The sequence below is a fragment of the Phyllostomus hastatus genome, unplaced genomic scaffold, assembly GCF_019186645.2.
Source record: "Phyllostomus hastatus isolate PE091 unplaced genomic scaffold, TTU_PhHast_1.1 phas_contig_150, whole genome shotgun sequence".
In the NCBI taxonomy this organism is placed as follows: Eukaryota; Metazoa; Chordata; class Mammalia; order Chiroptera; family Phyllostomidae; genus Phyllostomus; species Phyllostomus hastatus.
In genome coordinates, this window is record NW_025333611.1 from 38853026 (window position 1) to 38876137 (window position 23112).

At 42.9% G+C, this 23112-nt stretch overlaps 1 protein-coding gene across 1 annotated transcript in view; it reads left to right on the forward strand.

Moving 5' to 3' along the window:
- ADAMTS19 (ADAM metallopeptidase with thrombospondin type 1 motif 19) overlaps window positions 1–23112 on the forward strand; it is a 241616-nt gene that overhangs the window by 172334 nt on the left and 46170 nt on the right. The window contains exons 14-17 of the mRNA XM_045827263.1: window positions 387–514; window positions 4573–4693; window positions 10797–10877; window positions 22673–22830. Of these exons, the coding sequence (XP_045683219.1) occupies window positions 387–514; window positions 4573–4693; window positions 10797–10877; window positions 22673–22830 (488 nt within the window). The remainder of the gene's footprint in view (window positions 1–386; window positions 515–4572; window positions 4694–10796; window positions 10878–22672; window positions 22831–23112) is intronic.

Sequence of the window (23112 nt, forward strand, 5' to 3'; positions counted from 1 at the left end):
AAACAAAAGAAAGGTTTTATGAATAAAGTAAATCTTAAGATGTGAGCAGTAACGAGGGTGTGCATAACATTTTTCAGGAAGAATGATTGGCTTGTGTGTGGTAGAATTTTAATGCCAGAAAATAATAAGTATACTCTTTGAAAACAGTGGGATGGGAGATTTCTTAAGCAGGACATCAACACTCATTGAACCCCTATGTTTCCCTGGGCATCACCTCACATACTCCTCATAATAACCCTCTAGTGTCATCTGCTTTAGTGTTACATTATCCAGTTAACATCGACTTGTGTTTCTTACTCAACAACTATTCTGAAAAAATCATGCTTAAGATGAAAATATTTATGGCGTCCCTTTTGCTCGTTTCTTTTTATCCACTCTGGATTCAGAAAAGCCATGTGCCTTGTTTTGCTCTCCTGTTGGGAAAGAAGAGCCTATTCTTCTGTCAGAGAAAGTGATGGATGGAACTTCTTGTGGATATCAGGGATTAGATTTCTGTGCCAATGGCAGGTGTCAGGTAAGACGTTCTAAAAGGCAGAATGCATACGCTGAGGGAGGGCTGTGGGGCCCCGGAGCAGCTGCACAGCGCGGGGGAGAGCTCTGCACGGAGAGTCCAGAGGCATGGGTGCCGTCCTAACTCAACTGTGAACTTGACCAAGCCAGATCTGCTCTGTATAATGTCGAGTTTGGTCTGGATAATCTGTCATATCCATTGCTGGTGGAAAGAATCTGAGGTTCTTATTCTGTTGCGTACATATTACAGGTCTAAAACTGTAACACTTTGGGCATTTTATGTCCAAACATTACAGACCCACAGTTCAAGACTCCAGTTCTCCATGTTTTCCTCACAGTAGAAAACTATCAAATCAGTCCTACTACTCACTTAATAGGAAAGCATTTTCAGTTTCCTTATACTTAATGCATTTGCCTCTCTCTGCTTTTTTAGAATATCTTTTATTTTTTTAAATTTATCAGGGTGATCTTGGTTGATAAGATTATATCAGTTTCAAGTATCTATTTGTATGATACATCATCTGTATATTGCATTGTGTGCCCACCAGCCAAATTTTCTCGGGTCACCATGTATTTGACCCCCTTCACCCTTAACATCCCCACCTCCCTTCCCTCTGGTATTGTTACATACTGTTATCTGTTTATGAGTTTTTGTTTGTTTTTCTTGTTTGCTCCTTTGTTGCTTTCCATTTTATATCACACACGCGTTAAATCGTATGGTTCTTGACCATTTCTGTCTGGCTTATTTCACTTAGCATGACGTTCCCAAGATCTACCCATGTAATCGTCATCTGCTGCGTGCATCTGTGTGTTCTTCATTTATCGTTAGGAAGGTAGAGATCCTGTTAAAGCAAGGATGGGAAGTATGGTGCAAAGTGCAAAGGCTAGAACCTGGAGGCTGCTGATTATAGCTCTGCCACTACCTCAGGTTGGCTTCCCTGGAAGGTCGATACGCAGGAGGGTTAATGCTGACTGTTCGCATGATCAATATCTTTGAGGCGAGTGGGAGGAGGCAGGATTGGGCACAGGGAGAAACCGGGCTGCAGCGCGGGCACAAGACCTCAGCTGATCCTCGGGGAACATCGAAACCCATGTGGCTCCTCGGAGTTGTTTCCATTTGAGGTGAGGACAAAAGCTCCTTTACCCACAGCATGTGAGCATTTGGACGCCAGCTGTCCCTGGGGGTGTGGCCTGGGGGAAGGTAGTCTTTTCTTCAGACTAGGCAGCTTCTGGAAAGGGTGGATGGCTGAGAACCATCAGCTGATAAACTTTCCTGGCATGGGAGGGAGAGAAATCCTTTAGCTATGAAAGAGCCCCCAGGCGAAGTCCACGACAGCTGCTAGGACACTGTGTTCTTGGGAAAATCACTTAAGATAGGTGTGCATCCATGAGCTAGTCTGTCAAATGAAATTGTTGGGCCAATGGTCATTGATTTTTTGTGTGTGTATTGAATATAAACATTTGAGAATTTCATGAAAAGTTTGCTTCCCCCCCCGAAAAATGTACACCTGACCACGCACACACACACCATGCATGTACACACTCACACCAACATTTGAAAACAATTGCAGGCTGAAGACAGATCAGTCTCTGGTCCTATAGAAGTTTGTGGGCTCTGGGTAAAAACTTGGAACCACCATGAAACTTAAATGCTTTGCCAGCTCTAAGATTCCGTAATTTTCCAGCATGCTATAAAGTTGAAAGCACAGAATTGTGTACTTACATTGGCATAAGAAATGATTTTATAATTACATATTAATTTCCTTTATTCTTTAACAGAATATGTCAGTAACATGAAATGTAATTTTTCATTTGTCTATAAAAACAAATCATTGCAGGCATTTGCCTCTACACATTTTGTTTTCAGAACTGCATGTTATGCAATTAAAGCTTTTAACTTAATTTTGTTATTATATATAAATCTGTCAGATTAGTGAATGTCTTAAGTGAATTATTTTTGAAAAAAATTTTTTGTAACCAAATATGCCACATACAATAGCCTACATTGCTATGCTTTTCACTCAGCAGTGTGTGTAAGGCAGACCTGTTACAGAGGTCTAGCTAGACATTCAGGTTACAGCAACAACAAAACATTATGCATAAGTCAGTGCTGTGTGAATCTGATGAAGGTTCTAGGAAATGGACTTTGACTTCTAACAGCATTGAAATACCTCAAAATCCTGGCTTTTTAACTCAAATGCTTCATTCAGTCTTTCAGTATAATTAAAAAATACTTCTTTTTTCCTGACCACCTTCAGTACATTGGGTTTGGCTTGAATGTTTTGCTTTATCACAAAACGCATAGCACTGAAGCTGAATGCAGAATTCTAACCTTGGTGAGTGGACTAAGGTTAGTGGGCTTGGTAAGTGGGCAAATGAAAACAGCGACGACTCCATCCTGGCAGAGGGCAGAGAAAGCTCTACCCTGTGTGATCCCTGCTGTCCGCCACCTCCCACACGCCCATGGTACCCTAGGTCCCTGCCACCAGTCCCACAGCATCACCTTGTCAAAGGTGTTCATCCTCACCTCTTGGACTGATGTGAGCGAGTTTTGTTAAGTGTGGATACCTGAGGCTACCAATTACAAAATACAAAATTCTTGATTCTTATTTTAAAAAATACATGATTACTGAGCCACAGCATGATGTCTAGCCCTGACTTTTATTTTAGGTTTACAGACTTGTAATATCCTGGTTACAAGGGCTAGGAAAAAAGGAGAAACTACTAGGCACTAATTGACCCAATTTTTAACTACTGTGTGTTGGGTTTGTTGTACCCACCAGGAACCAAGCTGGATGCTGGGGGTAGAGCAGGAAACGTGCTTTCGCCTGTCCAGTCACTCGAGACCACACATTTTTCTCATTTGCACACGAGAGAGAGGTTTCTTCCTCACCCCGGGACTCCCAGGTCTTTTCACAACCCCAGCAGAGTGAACTTTTCCCAGTTTGTTGTATGTGAGAGTTTCCGGTGCGGGCCACCCCTTTCATCCAGGGACATTCCCTTTAGTTCCCCTGAATAAGCTTTGATTTGCTGATCAAGACTCCTCTGCTAACGCATGGCTCTGTCTGCCCCTCGACACTGGCACACCCCGGACAGAGGGAGAGATGCTCTAGTATCCCGGGTTCACGGGACTTTTGCTCTCAGGATATTTATCCGACAGCTGCACTTGATCATCTGCCTGCCTCCCTCATCGCATCACCACCAACACCAACCACAGCCCAAAACTCTGTTTTTGTCTCTGTTTTATTCATAGTTTAGAAACCCCTCTAAAGTGACTGTAACTTATACAGGGGTATATCATCAGTCTCTCTTGAAACCCCATACTTAGGGATAATTGTGCAATTCTATTTATTTCTGGCATGAGAATGCACAGCTTTGCATATTAGGGCTGTATTTTCTTCATGTCACTGGGAGGCCAGTGTTACACACCAGGAAAGAGGCAGTGACGGAATCTCGGGAGATTCATATTAACACAGTCCCCCGGGAGCATATAAAAGTGAATTCCCCTGTCATTAATATTTTCTTACAGCCTGGGGTGTGAGTAGCTGTTTCATCCGTGTGCTGGATGCCAAAGAAACAGGGCTAGAAGTCCATTCATGAACTGGAGTGAAAATAAACATTCACATTCGGTTTTCACAAAGTTAATATTTAATAGTCGGCATTTGCTTTTCTACCATCTTAGAAGTGAAGCCATCCATATAATGAGGTAGATCTGTTCTAGGTGGAATGAATGAAGTAGATTGATTGTGTTATATTTAATAGAAATGCCATTGCCTTTGGGATTTATGTAAATTGCCTTTCCCTCAATGATGTTTTACCAAATTGTTTTACGATATCCTTTCATTTTAATATAAGAAAAATATTCTCATCACTAGTCTACTCTTTGATCACTTTAGAGCTGTCATGTGACAGGAGCTTGCTGTGTGGATTGGCACCGGGAAATGGGATACTGTACTAGGTGGTCAACTAGTCTGTAGAGATCGGGTTTGTCCTGAGTCCGAAGTGGAAAGAAGGAAGCGAAGCTCACTCACGGTGCGGTGCGCCGCCGCGCTCTCGTTACAGAAGGTCGGCTGCGACGGCGTGCTGGGGTCTCTGGCGAGGGAAGACCACTGCGGCGTGTGCAACGGCAATGGAAAGTCGTGCAGAGTCGTTAAAGGAGAGTTTAATCACACCAGAGGCACAGGTAACCGTAGTTCCATTTTCTCGGAAGTAACGATGTGAGCGGTCTCCGGGGACAGCGCGCACGTTGATCACAGTTCTGAGGCTATTGAAGACTCTGTAACGGGTTGTGAATGATTTTTTCACAATGACACACGACACATGTGACATGAACCAGAAGTCCTAACAAGCCCATTTCCCAATAATGAAAATACTAAGTCATCTGTTGTGCATTTAATAAATTGGAGCAGAGTGGGAGAAAACTGTACTTGAACAATGATTAAAATAAAATTAAAAAAAAGAATTAAAAGGAAAAAAAATAAATTGGAGCAGCAGGGGAATAACCTCATTTGCATTGGCAAGTGCTGCGGGGTTCCGGCAGGCCGAGGTCTGCAGCGCAGAGAGTGACGCTGTCCCCCGAGAGTAACGCTGCCCAGCAGCTGGGAACAACTGCTCAGAGTACTGGTCTTCAGGCTTTTAGCTTTCCATTTTCTTTATTCTCTTAATGCTTTTACTACATGTGAAGGGAATCCAGCTTTGGAAACAGAGTCTGCAGCGTGGAGCGTGGCGGGGACAGTGAGGAGCGGGGCCAGAGGCGTGGGATGAGGTTGCAGATGGACTCATGGTGGGAAGTCACCCTCTGTTCTTGTTGCCTCACCTCTCAGTGCTCTACCCTGGGGCTATGAGGATGACGCGAGCATGAGTGATCCATGTAGTGTGAGTTTTAAAATGATCCATCCCCAAAAGTAGTATCTGTGTTGAAATATAACCACCACCCACAAATCTGCTTTATGAAGAAAAAATGCCGTATACTCAGGCCCTCAAGCTTCCTGGGAAGGAGCAGGCATTTCTGTGTTTATGTCAGGGTCTCATCGGACATCTACCTATTGAACGATCTTAGTATTTGTGATTATATCGTTATCATCTTTAGTTTGTGTATATTACATACATCAGCTTTTTATTATTTTACATTTCTTTCTTAGTCAAATACAAAAAAAAACCCTGAGACTAAAACATGTATTAGTTTGAAAGCAAGAAACAAGCCATTTGTATTTGAGTCATCAGGAAAACTGCATTTATTCTAGATAGAAGAATCCTTCAGGAAAAGCATTAGATATAGCCCTCTGAAGTTGAAAATAGGCATTTGCTAGGCCCCAGCAGAATGAAAGCTAAGTGAGCCTGAAGACTTTGGAGCCTAAAAATAACCAAGGCCCATGGTAAGCTGCAGGTCCCCACCTTAGCCCCCAACGCTGCGAGACAGGGTGAGGGGTCCCACACGCCACACCCTGCCCGACCTCATCTAAAAGTCACGAGGAGCTGCAGCAGGCCCCCAGACGTCAGCTCCGAAGCATGACTATAGTAAGCTTTCAGCCTAGTTGTGCCGGCAGAAGTATTTATAGTGCAGAAGTGCAGACTTAAATCTAAGTCTGAAAGCTTAGATTTAAAGAGACTAGAATTGGTGAAGGGTATTCCTGCACACTTCATATGCATGGGCACCGTTCGCTGGAGAGTACTGAGACACAGTCAGCACTGATTCCTCTCATTGTAGCAACACTGGGTTTTCCCACCAGGTGCGGAGAAGTGCCAGTTAACAAGCTGGTGATGTTTACTGTTCTGACTGCAGTGAAGGGAGTCGGTTTCCCCCAGATTCCTACTTTAAAGGTTGTTTCTGCTGCACTTTAATGTCTGTTTTTGTTCATTTGTCTGTTTGATATAGGTAAGTTATATGAATGACATCTGTTACTTGGAAAATGTCTGAGATGCCTAAAGTACTGGAATTATCAGACTAATAATATCACTTTCTTCTGGAACTCTGCTAGTTTCACATTGCTCCCAGGGAAGAGAAGAGAAATTCTTAGCTTGGGCGGTCAAAACAGCCCTGCGCGATGCTGTCCCTGCCTGCCCCTCCAGCATCTCTCTCATCAAGGCCCCTTTCCTTCTCTAAGCTGCAGCTACCAGATTTCTTCCAGATGCTCCAGCCGCCCGAGTTCCCTCCAGCACGTTGCATTTACAAATATGGTTCTGTCAGCTTCCTCTGAACCTTGCCCGTGAATTCCTGGCCGTCACTAAGATCCCAGTCCCTGCGTCACTTATGCAGTGCTGTGCTCCTGCACGGCCTCCCCCCGCCCCACCCCCACTGACAACAAACTGCTTTAGTGACGTTTCCCATCTTTGTACCTGTATGGTAGCTCCGATCACATTTGTAACTGTACACTCAAATTGGTCTTCCCCACTAGGTTTTAATATTAGTGAAAAGAAAATGCCATGGCTATCTGTGTTCCATCCACATTCTCCATGATAAACATAATGTGTGATTCAAGACTATGCATTGATTAAATTCATAGTGAAACATTACCTTATTAAGAACTTTAAAAATAAAACCCAAAAATCTTCATGAGTCCTTAATTATATCATGGACTTCATCGACTTGTGACTTTAGGAATGTTGTATTCATTTCTCTTGAGACGATTTTATCCGTATGGTTTATGGACTTCCTAGAATTTCTTGAAGGAGCGGAGCCTCCTTTGGTCCAGTTGGCCGTGCCGCCCGCTGTGCTCTGTGACTCACACGTGTGCAGACGCATGTGGGTGTTTGCGGTCCCTCTGCTCTATTTAGGGTTTGCCGAGGCGTTTTTGTTGGAGCTAGCAAATAAACTTAAGAAGAGGTTGGTTTTTTTTTTTCTTGTACATTTGTCATGTCTTTCGTTGTAACTTGTCTAGCCAGGAGATAATTTTTTTAAGGGATTTTTTAAGGTGAATTAGGTGGAAAAGGCCAGTTGTGGAACTGTAGCGTTACCAGCTTACACTAAGGAGAAGATGGGCATAAAACATTCTCTTCTTAGTATGAGAGACAATGGTGCAGATTCTGCTTTTTGCTTGTGTTTTGCCTGTGGCGGGAGGAGAGTCAGAGAGTCACATGCTTCATTTTATAACCAGCAGCAGTGGGTCACAGCTGGGTGCTGGGCGCACAGAGTGGCATCTGACAGATACAAGTTCAAAGCCTGGGTCAGCTGCTTACTGACAGTGCAGTTTTAGAAAAGGGTTATCCCACCCACCCACCCCCACATTTATTTTCTCATCTGTTATGTGAGGAATATAATATCTACCCCTGGGTGTTATCATTCTGATTAAATGTAAGAATTTATGTAAGTCCTCTATAATAGTGATTAGCACAGGAGGTTGCTCAAAATGCGGCATTTTCGTTGTTACTGCCATGAACGTGATGGTTGCTGCTGGCACTTCACAATGGCCGATTAGCATCAGGGCCCTGGTCGTGCAGCAGAATGGCATGCTCCTGCGCACAGAGCGGCTGTCAGACCTGAGGATGCAGTTTACGGCTTTGGCATGACAAGGCTTCATTCCAACCTCTAAACTCAGTGGCAGCTACCCTTGTATTCTTTTTTTTTTTAATTACATTCTCCATTGTGCTAAAATGCTTATTTACAGAAAAATATCTAGGCCTCCAGTCACTGGCTATTATTCTTCAAATGTGTTTGCTCAATATTTCCCCCCTTCTCTTCTTTAAAGCCAGGTTAACCTGGCTATTCTCCAAGTCATTCCCATTGGGTAGCAGAAAGGTGCTCCAGATATAACTATAGCCCTAAATGTAACTGTTGTCTGAATGCACAACATACCTCTGAGTTCGCTGCCAAATGCAAGCAGAACTTCCAGTCACTACCCCTCCTCTTCCCTGTCTAGTCTTCTTTTGTAACACCCTGAAATTGAACATCTCCAAACAGCCAGCTGGATTCATTCGCTCAGAGACTAGCAGTCCTCTCTTCATTGGGACCCTCTCTTTTTGGTGTCTCCACTGCTTCTGGCAAGCTGACTAACAAATTTCTTGAGATATTCAGATCCACAGGGTCCCATTCCACCAAAATAGCCAGATCTCCTTCTTCTCGGGATCACTCCTTCTCTAATTCTTTCCTGATTTGTGTTTAATCTCTGTTAAAATCCACGACTGTCACCAGGGTGGAGTTCTCGACTTTCCTCTCAGTTGTCTCCACTCGCTTTCGTGGCAGAAGCGCTGCCTCCCGAAGGTTCTTCCATGGCCTGACGTTTCTCCGGAGCTCCAGATGCCTCCAAGCTGTCGCTGGGTACCTGTGCTTGTGTGCTGTCCCGTTTTCGTTAAATACAGATTCCAGGGCCCAGTTCATCAGATCCTCGCTCCAACTTGACCTCCGTGATCCTGTAGGCTCCAGACCCCCTCTCACATTGGAAACAACCAAATTCACGGTTTGTTTCCCCACTTTCAGCCCGTTCTCAGGTTCCCATTTTCTCCCTGCACGGTGCCTTCCCGGATTTTCACATTAGGATCCCAACACAGCCACCCGCAGCTGCATCGCTGGGTGTCCTGCATCCTGCTGTCAGAGGAAGCCTCTCCAGCTGGTGTCTGATGACCAAGCTTCTTGCTACACAAAGTTCTGTAGCTGCAAACCGATCAATTCAGTGTCCCAGGCATACATTAAAACTCTCTTTAGTGGAGCCATCTTCTTACATCCGATTCTGTCCAAGTTACGTTATCCGTGTGCTGCTAAGGGTACCACTCACTCCCTTCCTTTCTTTTCCATTCATTGAGCTCATCCTCCTTCTGTGTCTGTCCACAGCCCATCCACTCCTCAAAAGTAGGCCATCTGGACACTTCTCTCTGCAGCTTCCCTTGACTATAAAAATGGTTCTCTCCTCTGACTCATAGTGATTCTGGCTGATGCCAGTGTTTCTCAAACATGAGTAATGTATAGGACCATTTACAAGGGAAAAAGGGAAAATAAATCCCACTTCTGTGAGTTAAAAATAGCAGCAAACCTTTGAGTGGTGATGTGACCATGAGAAGGGGAGCAGTTTAAACGACATGGTTTATATTCTTTAGCAGAGAGTCAGCCATATCATTTTGTGCATGATCTTTTAAACATCATTTTTCAAGTTTTAGGTAACTTGTCTATGTCAGGTATTTCTGCCTTGTCTTTTCAATTCTGTTACCAGCTCATTGAGTGCAAAGACCTTCTTACCTTACTTCTGTGTACAAATAGGCAGGAAGCATGTGTTTCTCTTTCCATTGCTGCCTGCTGGTTCGTGGAGCAAAATGACAGTGCTTGTATGGGTTGGTATTACTAAAAGTGGGCACGCTGAAGAAAGTGCTGGCGAAGGGAAATTACGATTCTAAAAGCATAATTCCAGCCGCCACCACCAGGTGGAGTATATGCCACCTTTCGGCAAATACTTGAAACAATTCCAGGAATTTGAATAATTAATCAACGGCAGACAATTCAGCGATTAACTATTGTGCTGTTTTAAAAGTAGCTTTGAAATTAGACCTCTATCAGATATATGGAGCTATACATATATACTAAGAAGAATGTGCACCATTATTTCCATATAATTTTAAAGCATAACTATTCATCCAGAAGAGTAGGCATCTATATATTCTGCAATGACTGAACTCTTGATTTTGACTTTTTCTGCACGTTCTTTCTTTTATTGAGTGTTATCTTACCATCTTGTTTCACTTCAAGCTTTATATTCCTAAAACTCTGCTGGAAGGCCTTTCCTGAGAAACGATGAATTGTGTCCTGCTTCTAAAGCTCGGAGGCCTCTCCAGGTGACACTGGATTGCTTGGTATGGCCTTATGCTTACTTGTCTAGACACTCAGTTTCAAACCCTTTGTTCATCTGCTCAGGGAGTGCATGGCCAAGTGCATGGCCTTGGCCTTGAGCTCAGCTGCTCCAGAGGCTGGTCCCACCAGCCGCCTCTCCTGCTTCCCCACACTTTGTGACTGAAAGGAGTTCCTTGAGCAGAGTCAGAGATTACTTGCTCTGTTCCAAGACCCATGCATTTCTAAACAGGCTGTCCCATTCTGCTTTTTCTCTTCTCTGGTTCCTAAGATGTCCGTGGGCTTTTAACATAAAATGCAATTGTCTGTTTGCCTTTGATCATACTGTGGACTTAACATCTTTCCAAGAAACTTCACTTGAAATTATGACAGTTTTTGTACCTAAGGTTTTTTTCTTTCCATAGGTATTAAAATATCATACCAAAAACCAAAATCCCAAGAAGAAAGGCAAGTCGACTAAGAAAAAGCCATCTCCTAAGAACTCGAGATTTACTCCCTGACTTCCTGGCTCTTGCAGGTTACGTGGAAGTGCTGGTGATACCCACCGGGGCCCGAAGGATCAAAGTCGTGGAGGAGAAGCCGGCACACAGCTACCTCGGTAAGCTGCCCTGCAGACACAGGGCTGACCCCAGTGCGAGCCCCCTTCCCGCACCAAGCGTCTGATGACCGCAGGGACGCCAGTCTGTTTCTAGTTACGTGTGTGGATTTCCCAGGAAGCACCTCTTGTCATATCAAGTAGAAATTTCTTTCCAGGGACTTCCCAGGAGCAGAAGCAATCTGGTTGTCTGTGTGTGGAGAAGGGTAGGAATTGTTTCCACATGTTAGTCCATGTTAAAAAAAAACACTCTTTGGAGAATGTGGATATGTTTTATTTCATATGTATTCATTCATATAAAGTATATATTTTATAAATATATTTATTTCCTATATGTACATATAGGTATATTTATTGCATGTGTAAATGCATATATATATATATATATGGGCATATATGATTATTTTAGAACTAGGAAATCTTATGGGACTCTAAAAAAATTTCTACAAACTAAAAGGACTTAATCTTTTCATGAAAAATTAAGCTCCCTCTTGCCTCATCTAGGTAGACATTATTTTAAAATTTTAATTATTGCTTGTGGAAAGACTTGTATCAGCTATTTTAATTAGGCTGATTAATGGTTTTTAAGTATATGAAAGAAAATACTAAATTGTCAAAACACATATTGTTTTGTACATGCAAATTTGAAACAAAGTCATATGAAGTGATCTTTTGTAGCCATGTCATCGCAGGTGGACGGACCTACTGTGATTGAGTCTGACAAAACACAGTGTTCTTCCAAAATGTAAACACTGTATTTATAATATCTTTAAAGAAAGCCTTCATGATTTTTTTCTTAACAAAATAATGTCCCCATTATTCTTTCTCACATAAGAAATAATATCCCAGTAGGGCAACACTTCGTACATAATTTAAAAAATCCAGTGTTACATGAGATTTTGTACTCTACAATACCGAAAGTGGTCTCCACCTGGATTGAATTATTTTTCTTTTTATTAGGGTTTGCTTTCTAGGAGTGGGAAGATTTGAGGAAAGGGGATGGTAAAATAAATCCTTTGTCATATTACCCACCCATTAGTTTGTTATTACTAATATTTAAAGTTCATCAGTTTTTATGTTCTATGGTTTTAAAATGCATTTTAAGTGCAAATAAATTATCCCAAATGTCAAAATTCAGATTAAAGCTCTAATACCCAATGTTTGGAGACACTGTGCAAACTCTAGGCAATTTCAAAATATTCATTCAGTAGCAGACATCGGGCTATTACTCTGGGGGACGTGTTTTTCCCCTAAGCTGGAAAGGAATACAGATGTCTCAGTGGAAGTATCTCAAATTCTACAAAGCTCTACATCACGCTATGATTTTAAGAACCTGAAAAACACAAGCCGGTTTTACAAATGGGAAGTCTCCATACCCTCTCTAATCTCTTACTCCCCGGGCCCTTCAGCCAACCCAGTGCTGTTTCTGTCTCCTCTCTGCAGTAACTGTCTGGGTCAAGGTCAGCAAATGCCCTCCATCCATAGTGAAGCCCCATTTTCACGTGATATTTGACCTATAAAATGCATTAAAAACTGTTGACCTTTCCTCAGTTCATTAACTACTTTCCTCTTTTGGCTTCTGAGGCCTGAGGCCCCCACCCCAGTGGGAGCCCCTTCCTGGTCTCTGTGTGGGATTCCCAGCCCGTCCACGGCTCCAGATGTTTTCATGCTGTGGGCTCCAGCCAGGGTCCTGCTCTCCTCCCTGCGGTTCTGGCTCCCTAGGGAACTGCATCTACTCCATGGCTTTGTGTGTTTATTTGATGCAAATCATCAAATTTCTCCTATGTACCTCAGAAACAGTAAGTTTAAATCAAAATTTTTATTTCCATTCCATGCCCGAACCTCTTTCTCCTTTGGTTTTCTCTACTGTGGTAAATGTCACCCTATTTCTGGTTTATGACTTCTGTAACAAGTACCACAAACTTGTAGGTTTTAGAAAGCAAGTGTATTCTCTCCCTGTTACAAGGCCATCATCAGCTTCAGTGGGCCAAAATTCAAGGTGGCTGCAAAGCCTTTCTCTCTCCAGAGACCAGGGACCATCCATTCCTTGTGTTTCTAGCGCCTGGTGGCTACCAGCGTTCTTTTGCTCATGACCCATCATTCCCACATCTGCCTCCCTAGTGTCGCTGCTTTGTCATCTCTGCTATGTCCAGACCCCTCTGTACTCTTACAAGACTACATGTGAATGGCATTTCGGGCCCACATGGGTAAGTCAGGATAATCTCCCCATCTGAAGATCCGTAACCTAATCAGTTCTGCAAAGTTGGTTTGCTTGCTTGTTTGTTTGCCAGATAAGGTAGCATTCCAGGTTACAAGGATTCAGGCGTGGATGTGTTTTCTCCCCTCACTAACATTTTTTTGAGAGTTGTGGTAACCACACATTAAATTCACCATCTGAGCTGTGGGAAGTATTCAGCTCATGGGCAGTAAGTCCACTCACTTTGTTATGCGACCACGGCCACCATCCATCTCCAGAAGCTGGTCTGTCTGGGAAAACCATTCAGTGATTGCTTCCCGTCTCCCTCCCCCCTCTGCTAGCCACCAGTATGCTTTCTGTCTCCGAATTTCACTGCTCCACACACCTCGCATATGCAGGGTTGTGCAGTAGCTGCCTTTTTGTAACTGGCTCACATCACTCAGAGGAGTGTCCTCAGAGTGGATCTATGCTGTGCAATGTGTCAGAGCTCCCTTCATTTTTAAGGCTGAATAATCCTCCACTGTTTGTATATATCACATTTTGCTTATCCATCCCTTCATCCATGGACACTTGGGTCACTTCCCCTTTTTAGCTGCTGGGAATAATGCTTCTATGAACATGGGTGAACAAGCGTTTCTTCAAGACCCTGCTTTTCATTCTTTTGAGCATGTGCCCAGAAGGAGAATTGCTGAGATGTATGGCAATTCTATTTTTCATTGCTTGGAGAAACTGCTGCACACCATTTTCTGCTCTGCCAGCAGGGTGCATGGGGCCCGCTTCCCTGTGTCCTCACAACCCCTGCTGTTTCCGGCTCAGTGCGGCAGTGGGCCGTCTCCATGGGTGCAAAGGGGTACCTCTACGTGGTTCTGATGTGCCTTTCTCTAATAGTGACAGATGCTGAGCATCTCTTTGTATGTCTTTGTGGGTCATTTGCATATATTCTTTGGAAGTATGTCTAGTTTAGTCCTTTTCCCATTTTAGAAGAAGCTTGCTTATTGTGGTGGTTGTCGTTGCTGTTGATGAGTTTCAGAAGTTCTCTATGTGTCCTGGTTCTGGATCCCTTATCAAATATATTATTTACAGATATTTTCTCCCATTCTATGGGGTTTTATTCAGTTAATAATGTCTTTTGGTGCACAGAAGTTTGTGTACATGCAATTATTTTTAATTTTCAGGAAGTTCAATTCACGTACTTTCACTGCCTGTGGCCTTGGTGCCATATGCAAGCGCTGACCAATTGAGTGTCATGAAGCTTTTACCTGCTGTTTTCTTCTAAGAGTTTTATAGTTTTAGGCCTTATGTTCAGATCTTTGATCCATTTGGAGTTAATGTTTGTGTGTGGTGTTAGCTGAAGGTCCTGCTTCACCTTCCCGTGTGCAGTTACCCAGTTCTCGCAGCCACACTGGTTGGAAGGCAGCACTTTCTCCACTGAGGGAGCTTGGCGCCCTCCTCAGAAATCACTGGGTGGGGTTTTCTGCCTGGAATCTACATTCTGTTTCACTGCTGTCTGTCTGCTTTTAGGCCCTGAGCACGCTGTTTTGATTAAGGTAGCTCTCTAGTAAGTTTTAAAATCAGGAAGTGAGAGTCTCCAGCTATGTTCCTCTTTTTCAAGATTGTTTTGGCTATTAGTGTCACCTGAGATTCCATATGAAGTTTAGGATAGTTTTCTTTTTACTTCTGAGAAAAAGGGGGGCATGAAGAATTTGATAAGGATTGCATTGAATGTGTAGGTTCCTTTGGATAATATTAACATCTTAATGATATTAAGTCTTACAGTCCATGAACCTGGAATGTGTTTCCATTTATGTCTTCTTCAATTTCTTTCAACGGTGTTTTGCAGTTTTCATTGTACAGTCTGCACCTCCTTAGTTGAGCCATTCCCAAGTGCATTCTTCCTTTTTGATGCTATTATAAATAGAATCATTTTCTTAATTTCACTTTCTGATTGTTCATTTCTAATGTATAGAAATGCAGCTGCTTTTTGTGTGTTGACTTTATACCCTGCTACTTTGCTGAATTCATTGATTAATTGTAACAGTTTAGGAGAGTTGTAAATCTTTAGGGTTTTCTACATATAAGATCATATCATCTGTGAACACAAACCATTTCCCTTGTTTCTTTGATTTGGATGCTTTTTGTGCTCCTAAATTTGGTTTTCTAGTATTTTGATGAGAATTTTTACATCAGTGTGCATAAGAGAAATTATTCTGTTGGTTTTTTGTTTGTTTTGTTTTTATCTGACTTTAGTCTCAGGAAAATGCTGGCCTCCTAGAGAGTAAGGAGGTCTTTCCACCACTTCAGTACTTTTGAAAATTTGAGGATTGGTGCTAGTTCTCCTTTATTTTATTTTTATTTGTTTTAGATTTTATTTATTTTTACAGAGACGGGAAGGGAGGGAGAAACAAAGAGAGAGAAACATCAATGTATGAGAGAAACATCCACTGACTGCCTCTCACACACCCCCCAGCTGGGGACCTGACCCACAACCCAGGCAGGTGCCCTGACTGGGAATAGAACCGAAGAACTTTTGGTTCACAGGCCAGCACTCAGTCCCCTGAGCCACACCAACCAAGTTTATGTTAGTTCTTTAAATGTTTGGTAGAATTTACCAAAGAAGATATAAAGTCCAGGGCTTTTCTTGGTTGGGATATTTTTGATTACTGATTCAGTTTGCTTACTACTTATTAGGTATATTTAGGGTTTCTGTTCCTTTGTAGTTCAGTCTTGGTAGGTTTTGTGTTTATAGGAATTTGTTCATTTCATACCCAATTTATTAGCATAAAATTGTTCATAGTAGTTTTGTATAGTCCTCTTTATTTCTGTAGCATCAGTTTTAATAGTCCCACATTCATCTCTGATTTTTTAATTGTCTTTTTTTTTTCTTAATCCATCTAGCTTAAAGGTTTGCCAATGCTGTTGATCCCAACTTCTGGTTTTGTTGATTTCTCGATATTCTTCTCTTCTTTATTTTATTTACCCCTGCTGTGATCTTTGTTATTTTCTTTCTCGCGGCAGCTTCTGTAAGTTCCCTAAGTGATATTGTCAGGTGGAGCTCGTTCTTCTCTGTCGCTGCATCTGTAGCTCTTACCTCCCTCCATCGTGCTGCTTTCCCCGCGCCCCGTCATTTCGGGATGCCGTGTTTTCATTTCCATTTGCCTCAAGATATTTCTAATTTCCCTGTGATTTCTTCTTTGATCCATTGGTTGTTTGAGTATGTTGTTTCATTTTCTGAGAACTTGTGAATTTTTCAGTTTTCACTCTGATACCAATGTCTAATGTCCCCCCGGGGTGGTCAGAGAAGACACTTGAGTGGTATCTGCCCTTTAGGACATGGGTGTGTTGGGGGCGTTACTGATCCCACCACAGCCGCTCATTTCTCTCCAGGAGCCCCCTTGACCTCTCCCCACCGCTCTGGTACATCAGCACATCCTGCTGGTCCTCACACCTGTCACTTTCTTTCCACAGACACTGTGGCGCCTAACCAGGCCACCCCCTATGGTGTCGTCCTGCTTTGTTCCCTTTACAGCACTTACCACTGTGTGATAAGTCCTTTTGTTCATATGCATGCTCTTATACCATCTGTCTCCATTGTCAGTTCTCAAAGGCAGGGGCCCTTTTGCTCAGAGCTGTATCTGCAGTAACCAAAACAGAGTGTGGTCCATGTAAAGTAATGAAGATTTTTGAGGGAATTTTATTTAAGGAAAGATGGTTCACATTTGTATAGTGATTACTATGAGCCAGCACATTAAGTAAATCCATTAAATAAATTCTCACAATAATTCTATGAAGTGTGTGCCACTAATTTCCTAATTTTTAAAATCAGAGAATAAAGGAACAGAGTTTAAGTTTCTTTTCCAAGGTCACACATTGAAAAATCTGTGACCCAGGATTCAGACCCAAGCAGTGTGGCCGTAGCACCTGGTTCCTGCGGCCTCAGTTCTATGTTTTCTTTTTTAATTGTTGCCTTCCATGCAACACCTGTGATGTTAAAGTACATGTCATGTATGACCAAGCGTTCCTAGAACTTCCCTCCAAATCCCTCTTTCCCCCTTCTCTTAACTACTATGGTCAATTGTATAGAACTAAGTCAGCAGAATACAAATCAGGAAACAACTGTGTCTCCTGTTGCCACTTCCATGTCTGCCAGATCCCATCTGTCTTCTTTCCCTGATGCAGATCACGGAATATGAATCTCCAGTCACGTTCTGTCATTGAAAGACCATTTACCACCCTGGCTGGTGTGGCTCGGTTGATTGGAACACAGTCCTATAAACCAAAAGGTTGTAGGTTCAATTCCCCGTCTAGGGCACATGCCTGGGTTTCGGGCCAGGTCCCCAGGTGGGGGCATGTAAGAGGAAACCAATCGATGTTTCTCTCCCTCTCTTTCTACCTCCCTTCCTCTCTCTAAAAAATAAATAAAGTCTTTAAAAAAAAGAAAAGAAAAAGAAAAGACCATTCACTTCAGAAATGGAATCACTTGTCCATGTTCAGTGTTGGCCTCACTGTCACTTTTCCTTGCGCTTAGTTTGAGGCTCAGGCCTAAGTCACCAGGGTCTTCTGCCTGTGTCAGGAAGTAGTATCAGTGGCCCTCAATCCCTGAATGCTAGTCTGGAGATTGAATCAAGGTTGAAAATACTAGTACATTACCATGGTTATTTGAGAACCCACCACGTTTCCTTATTTGCCTAAGTGAGAAACATACGGTTATCCTGACGGATCAGAGGGAGTGTGCAGGAATGGACACAGAGACCAGGTCCTAACCAGTCAAGGTCATAGGAATGAGAGAACCCCAGAGGCTTCCAGGGCCACTGGAGAAACCGAACTGGTGAAACTTGTTGGAAAGTGTGTGTGAGTGTTAACCGACCATGAAGACTCCAGGATGACTTCTAGGTTTCTGGCTCAAACAACTGGGCAGATGATGATGGCATTCACTGAGAGAGGACAAATGGATGAGGGGAAAATTGGCGGGGGGGGGGCGGAGAAGAAATGACACAGTGTTAAAATCCTAGACTTTAAGCCCATGATAGGTATTTTCTGCCATTCTTTAGGCAGAGAACACATACCACAAATCACATTTCCAAAAGGCCCCTTTGGGCACTGGAAGGAAGTCATTGAAAATCTTCATCTGGAGACTTCCGGTAAGATGGAGGCATAGGTGGATACACCGTACCTCCACGCACAACCAAGATTAGAACAACAACAATTTAGAGGCAGAATAACACCCAGAACTGATAGAGAATTTATCTGAATGGAAGTTGGACAGCCAAGAAGTTGAAGTAGACCCGTTCATCCAGACCAGTAGGAGGGGCAGAGAGGAGCAGCCGGGCGCGGGTCGCAGCACACGGAGAACAGGGAGAACTGGGTGCATAAGGCAACTGGGAGCATGTAAGGCATCTGGGGTGCGCAAGATCGCAACGGGTGGACCCTGAGTACGCAAGCAGGAGCTGGCGGACCCAGTGAGGTGGTGATTGTGGACTGGGGCAGAGCACACAACCCAGGATCCCAGGGAAGGGACTGAGGTCCCAGGAGAATGGAGCTACTGCCATTGTTCCCCCTGCCCCCACATACAACATCACAATCTAGTGACTGGGGTGCCCAGCCCCAGTGAACACCTAAGGCTCTGCCCCTCACCATAACAGGAGCAACCAGACCAAAAAAAAAAAGAGAGAGAGAGAGAGACATGTGTCAAACAGAAGAACAGATCATTGCCCCAGGACTCATCCTTTTGAGCGACCAAGAAATAGCCAATCTATCAGATGCACAGTTCAAAACACTGGTGATCAGGAAGCTCACAGAACTGGTTGATTTTAGGCACAAATTAGATAAAAAAAAATGCAGGTTACCATAAAAGAGATGAAGGAAGATGCACGGAGAACCAATAGTGGTGGGAAGGAAACTGGGACTCAAAACAATAGAGTGGACCAGAAGGAAGAAAAAAAACAACCAAACAGGAAACAATGGAGAAATAAGAATTCAAAAAAAATGAGGAGAAGCTTAGGAACCTCCAGGACATCTTTAAACGTTCCAACATCCGAATTATAGGGGTACCAAAAGGGGAAGAGGAAAAGCAACAGATTGAACACACATTTGAACAAATAATAAAGGAGAACTTCCCCATTCTGGCAAAGGAAATAGACTTCCAGGAAATCCAGGAAGCTCAGAGAGCCCCAAAGAAGTTGGACCCAAGAAGAAACACACCAAGGCACATCATAATTACATTAACCAAGGTAAAAATGAAGGAGAGAATCCTAGAAGCAGCAAGAGATAAGGGGACAGTCACCTACAAAGGAGTTCCCCATCAGACTGTCAGCTGATTTCTCAGAAGAGACCTTACAGGCAAGAAAGGGCTGGAAAGAAGTATTCCAAGTCATGAAAGACAAGCACCTATATCCCAGATTGCTCTATCCAGCAAAGCTTTCATTTAGAATGGAAGGGCAGATAAAGTGCTTCTCAGATAAGGTCAAGTTAAAGGAGTTCATCATCACCAAGCCCTTATTTTATGAAATGCTAAAGGGATTTATCTAAGAAAAGAAGATAAAGAAAAAACATGTATAGTAAAAGGACAGCAAACTCACAATTATTAACAACCACACCTAAAGCAAAACCAAAAGAAACTAAGCAAACAACTAGAACAGGAACAGAACCACAGAAATGGAGATCACATGGAGGGTTAGCAACAGGGGAGTGGGAGGAGGAGAGAGAGGGGAAAGGTACGGAGAATAAGTAGCATAGATGGTAGGTAGAAAATAGACAGGGGGAGGGTAAGAATAGTATGGGAAATGTAGAAGCAAGAACATAAGTATGACACATGGACATGACTAAAGGGGGGATATGGGTGAGAGAGGGTGTACAGGGTGGAGGGGAGTGAAGGGAAAATGGGACAACTGTAATAGCATAATCAATAAAATATATTTTTAAAAAATTTTAAAAAAAGAAAATGTTCATCTGAAAGAGCATTAGGAAAAAGGAAAATTGCTCTTATCCAGAGAAACTGATCATCCTTTAACAAATTAGTTTTTCTAAATCAAGCTGTGTATTATCTCACAGAAGACAATTAATTTCCTCCTAGTACAATTATTTTTTATTACTCTCTGAATCGCATTTCGATATGCAATTATCTGCTTTTCTGAAGATGGTGGCTTTATTATTTTAATTATTAAATAATTTATCCCAAAGCCTAAAATGGAGAATAAAACAGGTCAGATAGACCTGTTGGCAGCAGTGAGAGCAGCGCCAGGTGTTGGGCCGGCAGGGTCAGACCCGACCTGGGTTCAGCAGCCTTGGTCCTTGAGTTCTGGCTGGGAAAGAATTCAGAGCCACGACTTGAACTGTAAGAGAACGTGTAGTTAGAGAGTCACAGAGGTAGAAGGTGTGAGCAGTAGAAGACACAGGCTCAGGAAACAAGTTACAGAGGTGAAAGAAGGGCCCTTGGAGAAAGGTACAGGTGGCCATGGGGGGAGGGGACGGGCGAGGAGGAGAGAGGCACAGGTGAAGGAGAGCCCTGGATCCTCAGTCCTGAGGGCTTGTAAGGGGGGAGAGATTAAGGGAGGTTCCAGGGGAGGATCTCAGTAGAATTTCTTCAGCTTCCCAGGTGTGTCCTCTCAGGGTCATGGTCTCCACTGACTGGTTGGTGCCAGGGCAGGGGCTCATTGTCAGCCATGGTGTCACTTGTCTGCTTTTGCTGCTTTCCTGGGCCTGGAGCTGAAACACAACCGAGACCAGGATGCATTTGATGCGGGTCTGGACCTCACTGTCCTGGGGGCTCACTGCTGAAGGGCTGTTCTCTGGCCTTCTTGTTCCTTCCCTCTCTAAGGGGATCTAACCCACATGACTAGCAACATGCCAGGGGAGGAGAGGTCAGGGGAGGGTCTGAACCGCATGACCAGTGATATGAAAGGTCAGGGGGTCTAAACCCTAATCCCTGTTTTCCCAGCTTTGACCATTGCTAGGCACCTGAAGCTTTGGGCCCTTGTGACCTTCTGTACCTGGCCTGCCATCCTTGCTCTGATCATGTCTGTCTACCTGCCTGCCACAGGCCACATGTTATATCCCAGCAAAATCATTATAGCTTATGATTTTTAAAGATCTGAAAAAGGTCGTATGGGCTAACCTGCCTCGTCCACAGTTTAGCATACACCTCCCTATGGAAGAACTTATTGAAAACAATGAAAACTGTTGAGCAAAATACAAAAGGAGGATAATTTTTCAAATTAACACGCCAAAATGAAAGTATTGGGAAGCCAGAGTATTAGGCCGCCTGAAGCCCCACTTATCCTGAATCCTGGTGACACTGTGGACAGAAAACAGCCCAAGACCTTTGCAAAGTAGAGAGTGTAATGGGAGGTAAAGCGGGACCCCAGGCGACTGGGAGCCCAGAGTGAAGGGGAGAGGAAGTGCATCTGCACCTAAAAGGTGAAAGAAATGAGATGCTGACTTTGGTACTGGGCAGAGGTAGAAATCAACTTCCCTGAAAATTTCCGACCGCAAGCTGGTCTTCACATACATCCACAGCCCCGTTACCCTAACTGTGAAGTCCAAAACCCAAAGAGGGTTTTTCAATGAGGTTACCAAGGTGGTTGGCACAGGCAAATGCAGCTTCTTCTGAAGTAATGCACCTTCAAACCAGGCCTCAAAGGAATTCTATGAAGCTCAACAAATGTAATTTTATAGTAAAAAAAATGGTAGTAAAAATAAGAGCAAGAAGAACACAACATATTTGTCTCACTCATAGAAAATATAAAACTATATGATCAGTGTTTAAGTATATGAGATATTTAAAAATAAGAATAGATATAAATTGACTAAACACACATTTAGAGAACCAAATGTATTTTTTAAAATTTTATTTTAAAAACAATAGAAAACAAAGTAGGGGAAAAATAACAAATGTACAGCCAAAAAAAAAACCCCACAGAAAAAAAGAAAGCACAAAATAAGATAGTATACATGCCAGCAATTTAAAAGCCTAAATCTGTAACTAAAAAACAGAATTTATATGACTGGACTTTAAAATAATTTAGGTGTATGGCATTTTTAAAGACATTTCTCCAGGCATTTTTATTAGAGATTTAAAAAAAATATTCCTTTATAATTGTGCCCTGAATATATGTTGAAATACAAGAAGAAAATGGAATTATACTGGCCAAAATAATTACTCAAAATATTTTATAGACTTTAAGAGAAATAAAATGAAATACTTTACCTTTTAGGAAAAATCATTATTTTTAATCAAGTTAGCATTACCTGAAGTATGGCCATGTATAGAGGGTAACAGCTATTTGCAAAGTGGTGAGAGTTTTCTGTCCACATACTTCAAGTCTAAAATTTAGGGTAAAATTAATATTTATACTTCATAAATCTAAAAATATACATATTTAGGATTTTACCTGAAACATATACATTACGTGCAGTACCTTATAAACGCCTGTGGCGTTTGCCATGATTTCACACTCCCGGCAGGAGGACGCGCCCCATGTCTCGGGACAGGGAGTCGACCCAGTCGCCCGGAAGTGAGTGAAATACTTCCGATGAAGCCCTGCGGAGCGGGTGTTGATTAACGCTGCCTACTGACGAATTCTCACCTTTCTGAACCTCTTCACAGCGCTGCGAGACACTGGGAAGCAGTCTATCAACAGCGACTGGAAGATCGAACATTCCGGAGCCTTCAGCTTAGCGGGAACTACTGTTCATTACGTCAGACGAGGCCTCTGGGAGAAGATCTCCGCCAGAGGTCCCACCACATCACCTTTACACCTCCTGGTATGAGGGAGGGTCGATGATGACACTGTGTAATCAGTCCCTGTGGCGAAGGACATTCCCGCCATGCCTTCTGTAGTCTTTTTTCCAAATTTGAAATGTCAGGTAGACTTAAAATCATTTAAGAGGCGGGCTTTTAGGGATTTTTTAAAATGTGTTTTCAATCGTGATATATAAAAACGGAAATTATTACAAGAGGAACCAAATTTTATAAGGGACCCACAGACTCAAAGTAGAGGTGAATTACAAGCAACAAAAAACCCTCTTTTTCCTGAAAGCATGCAT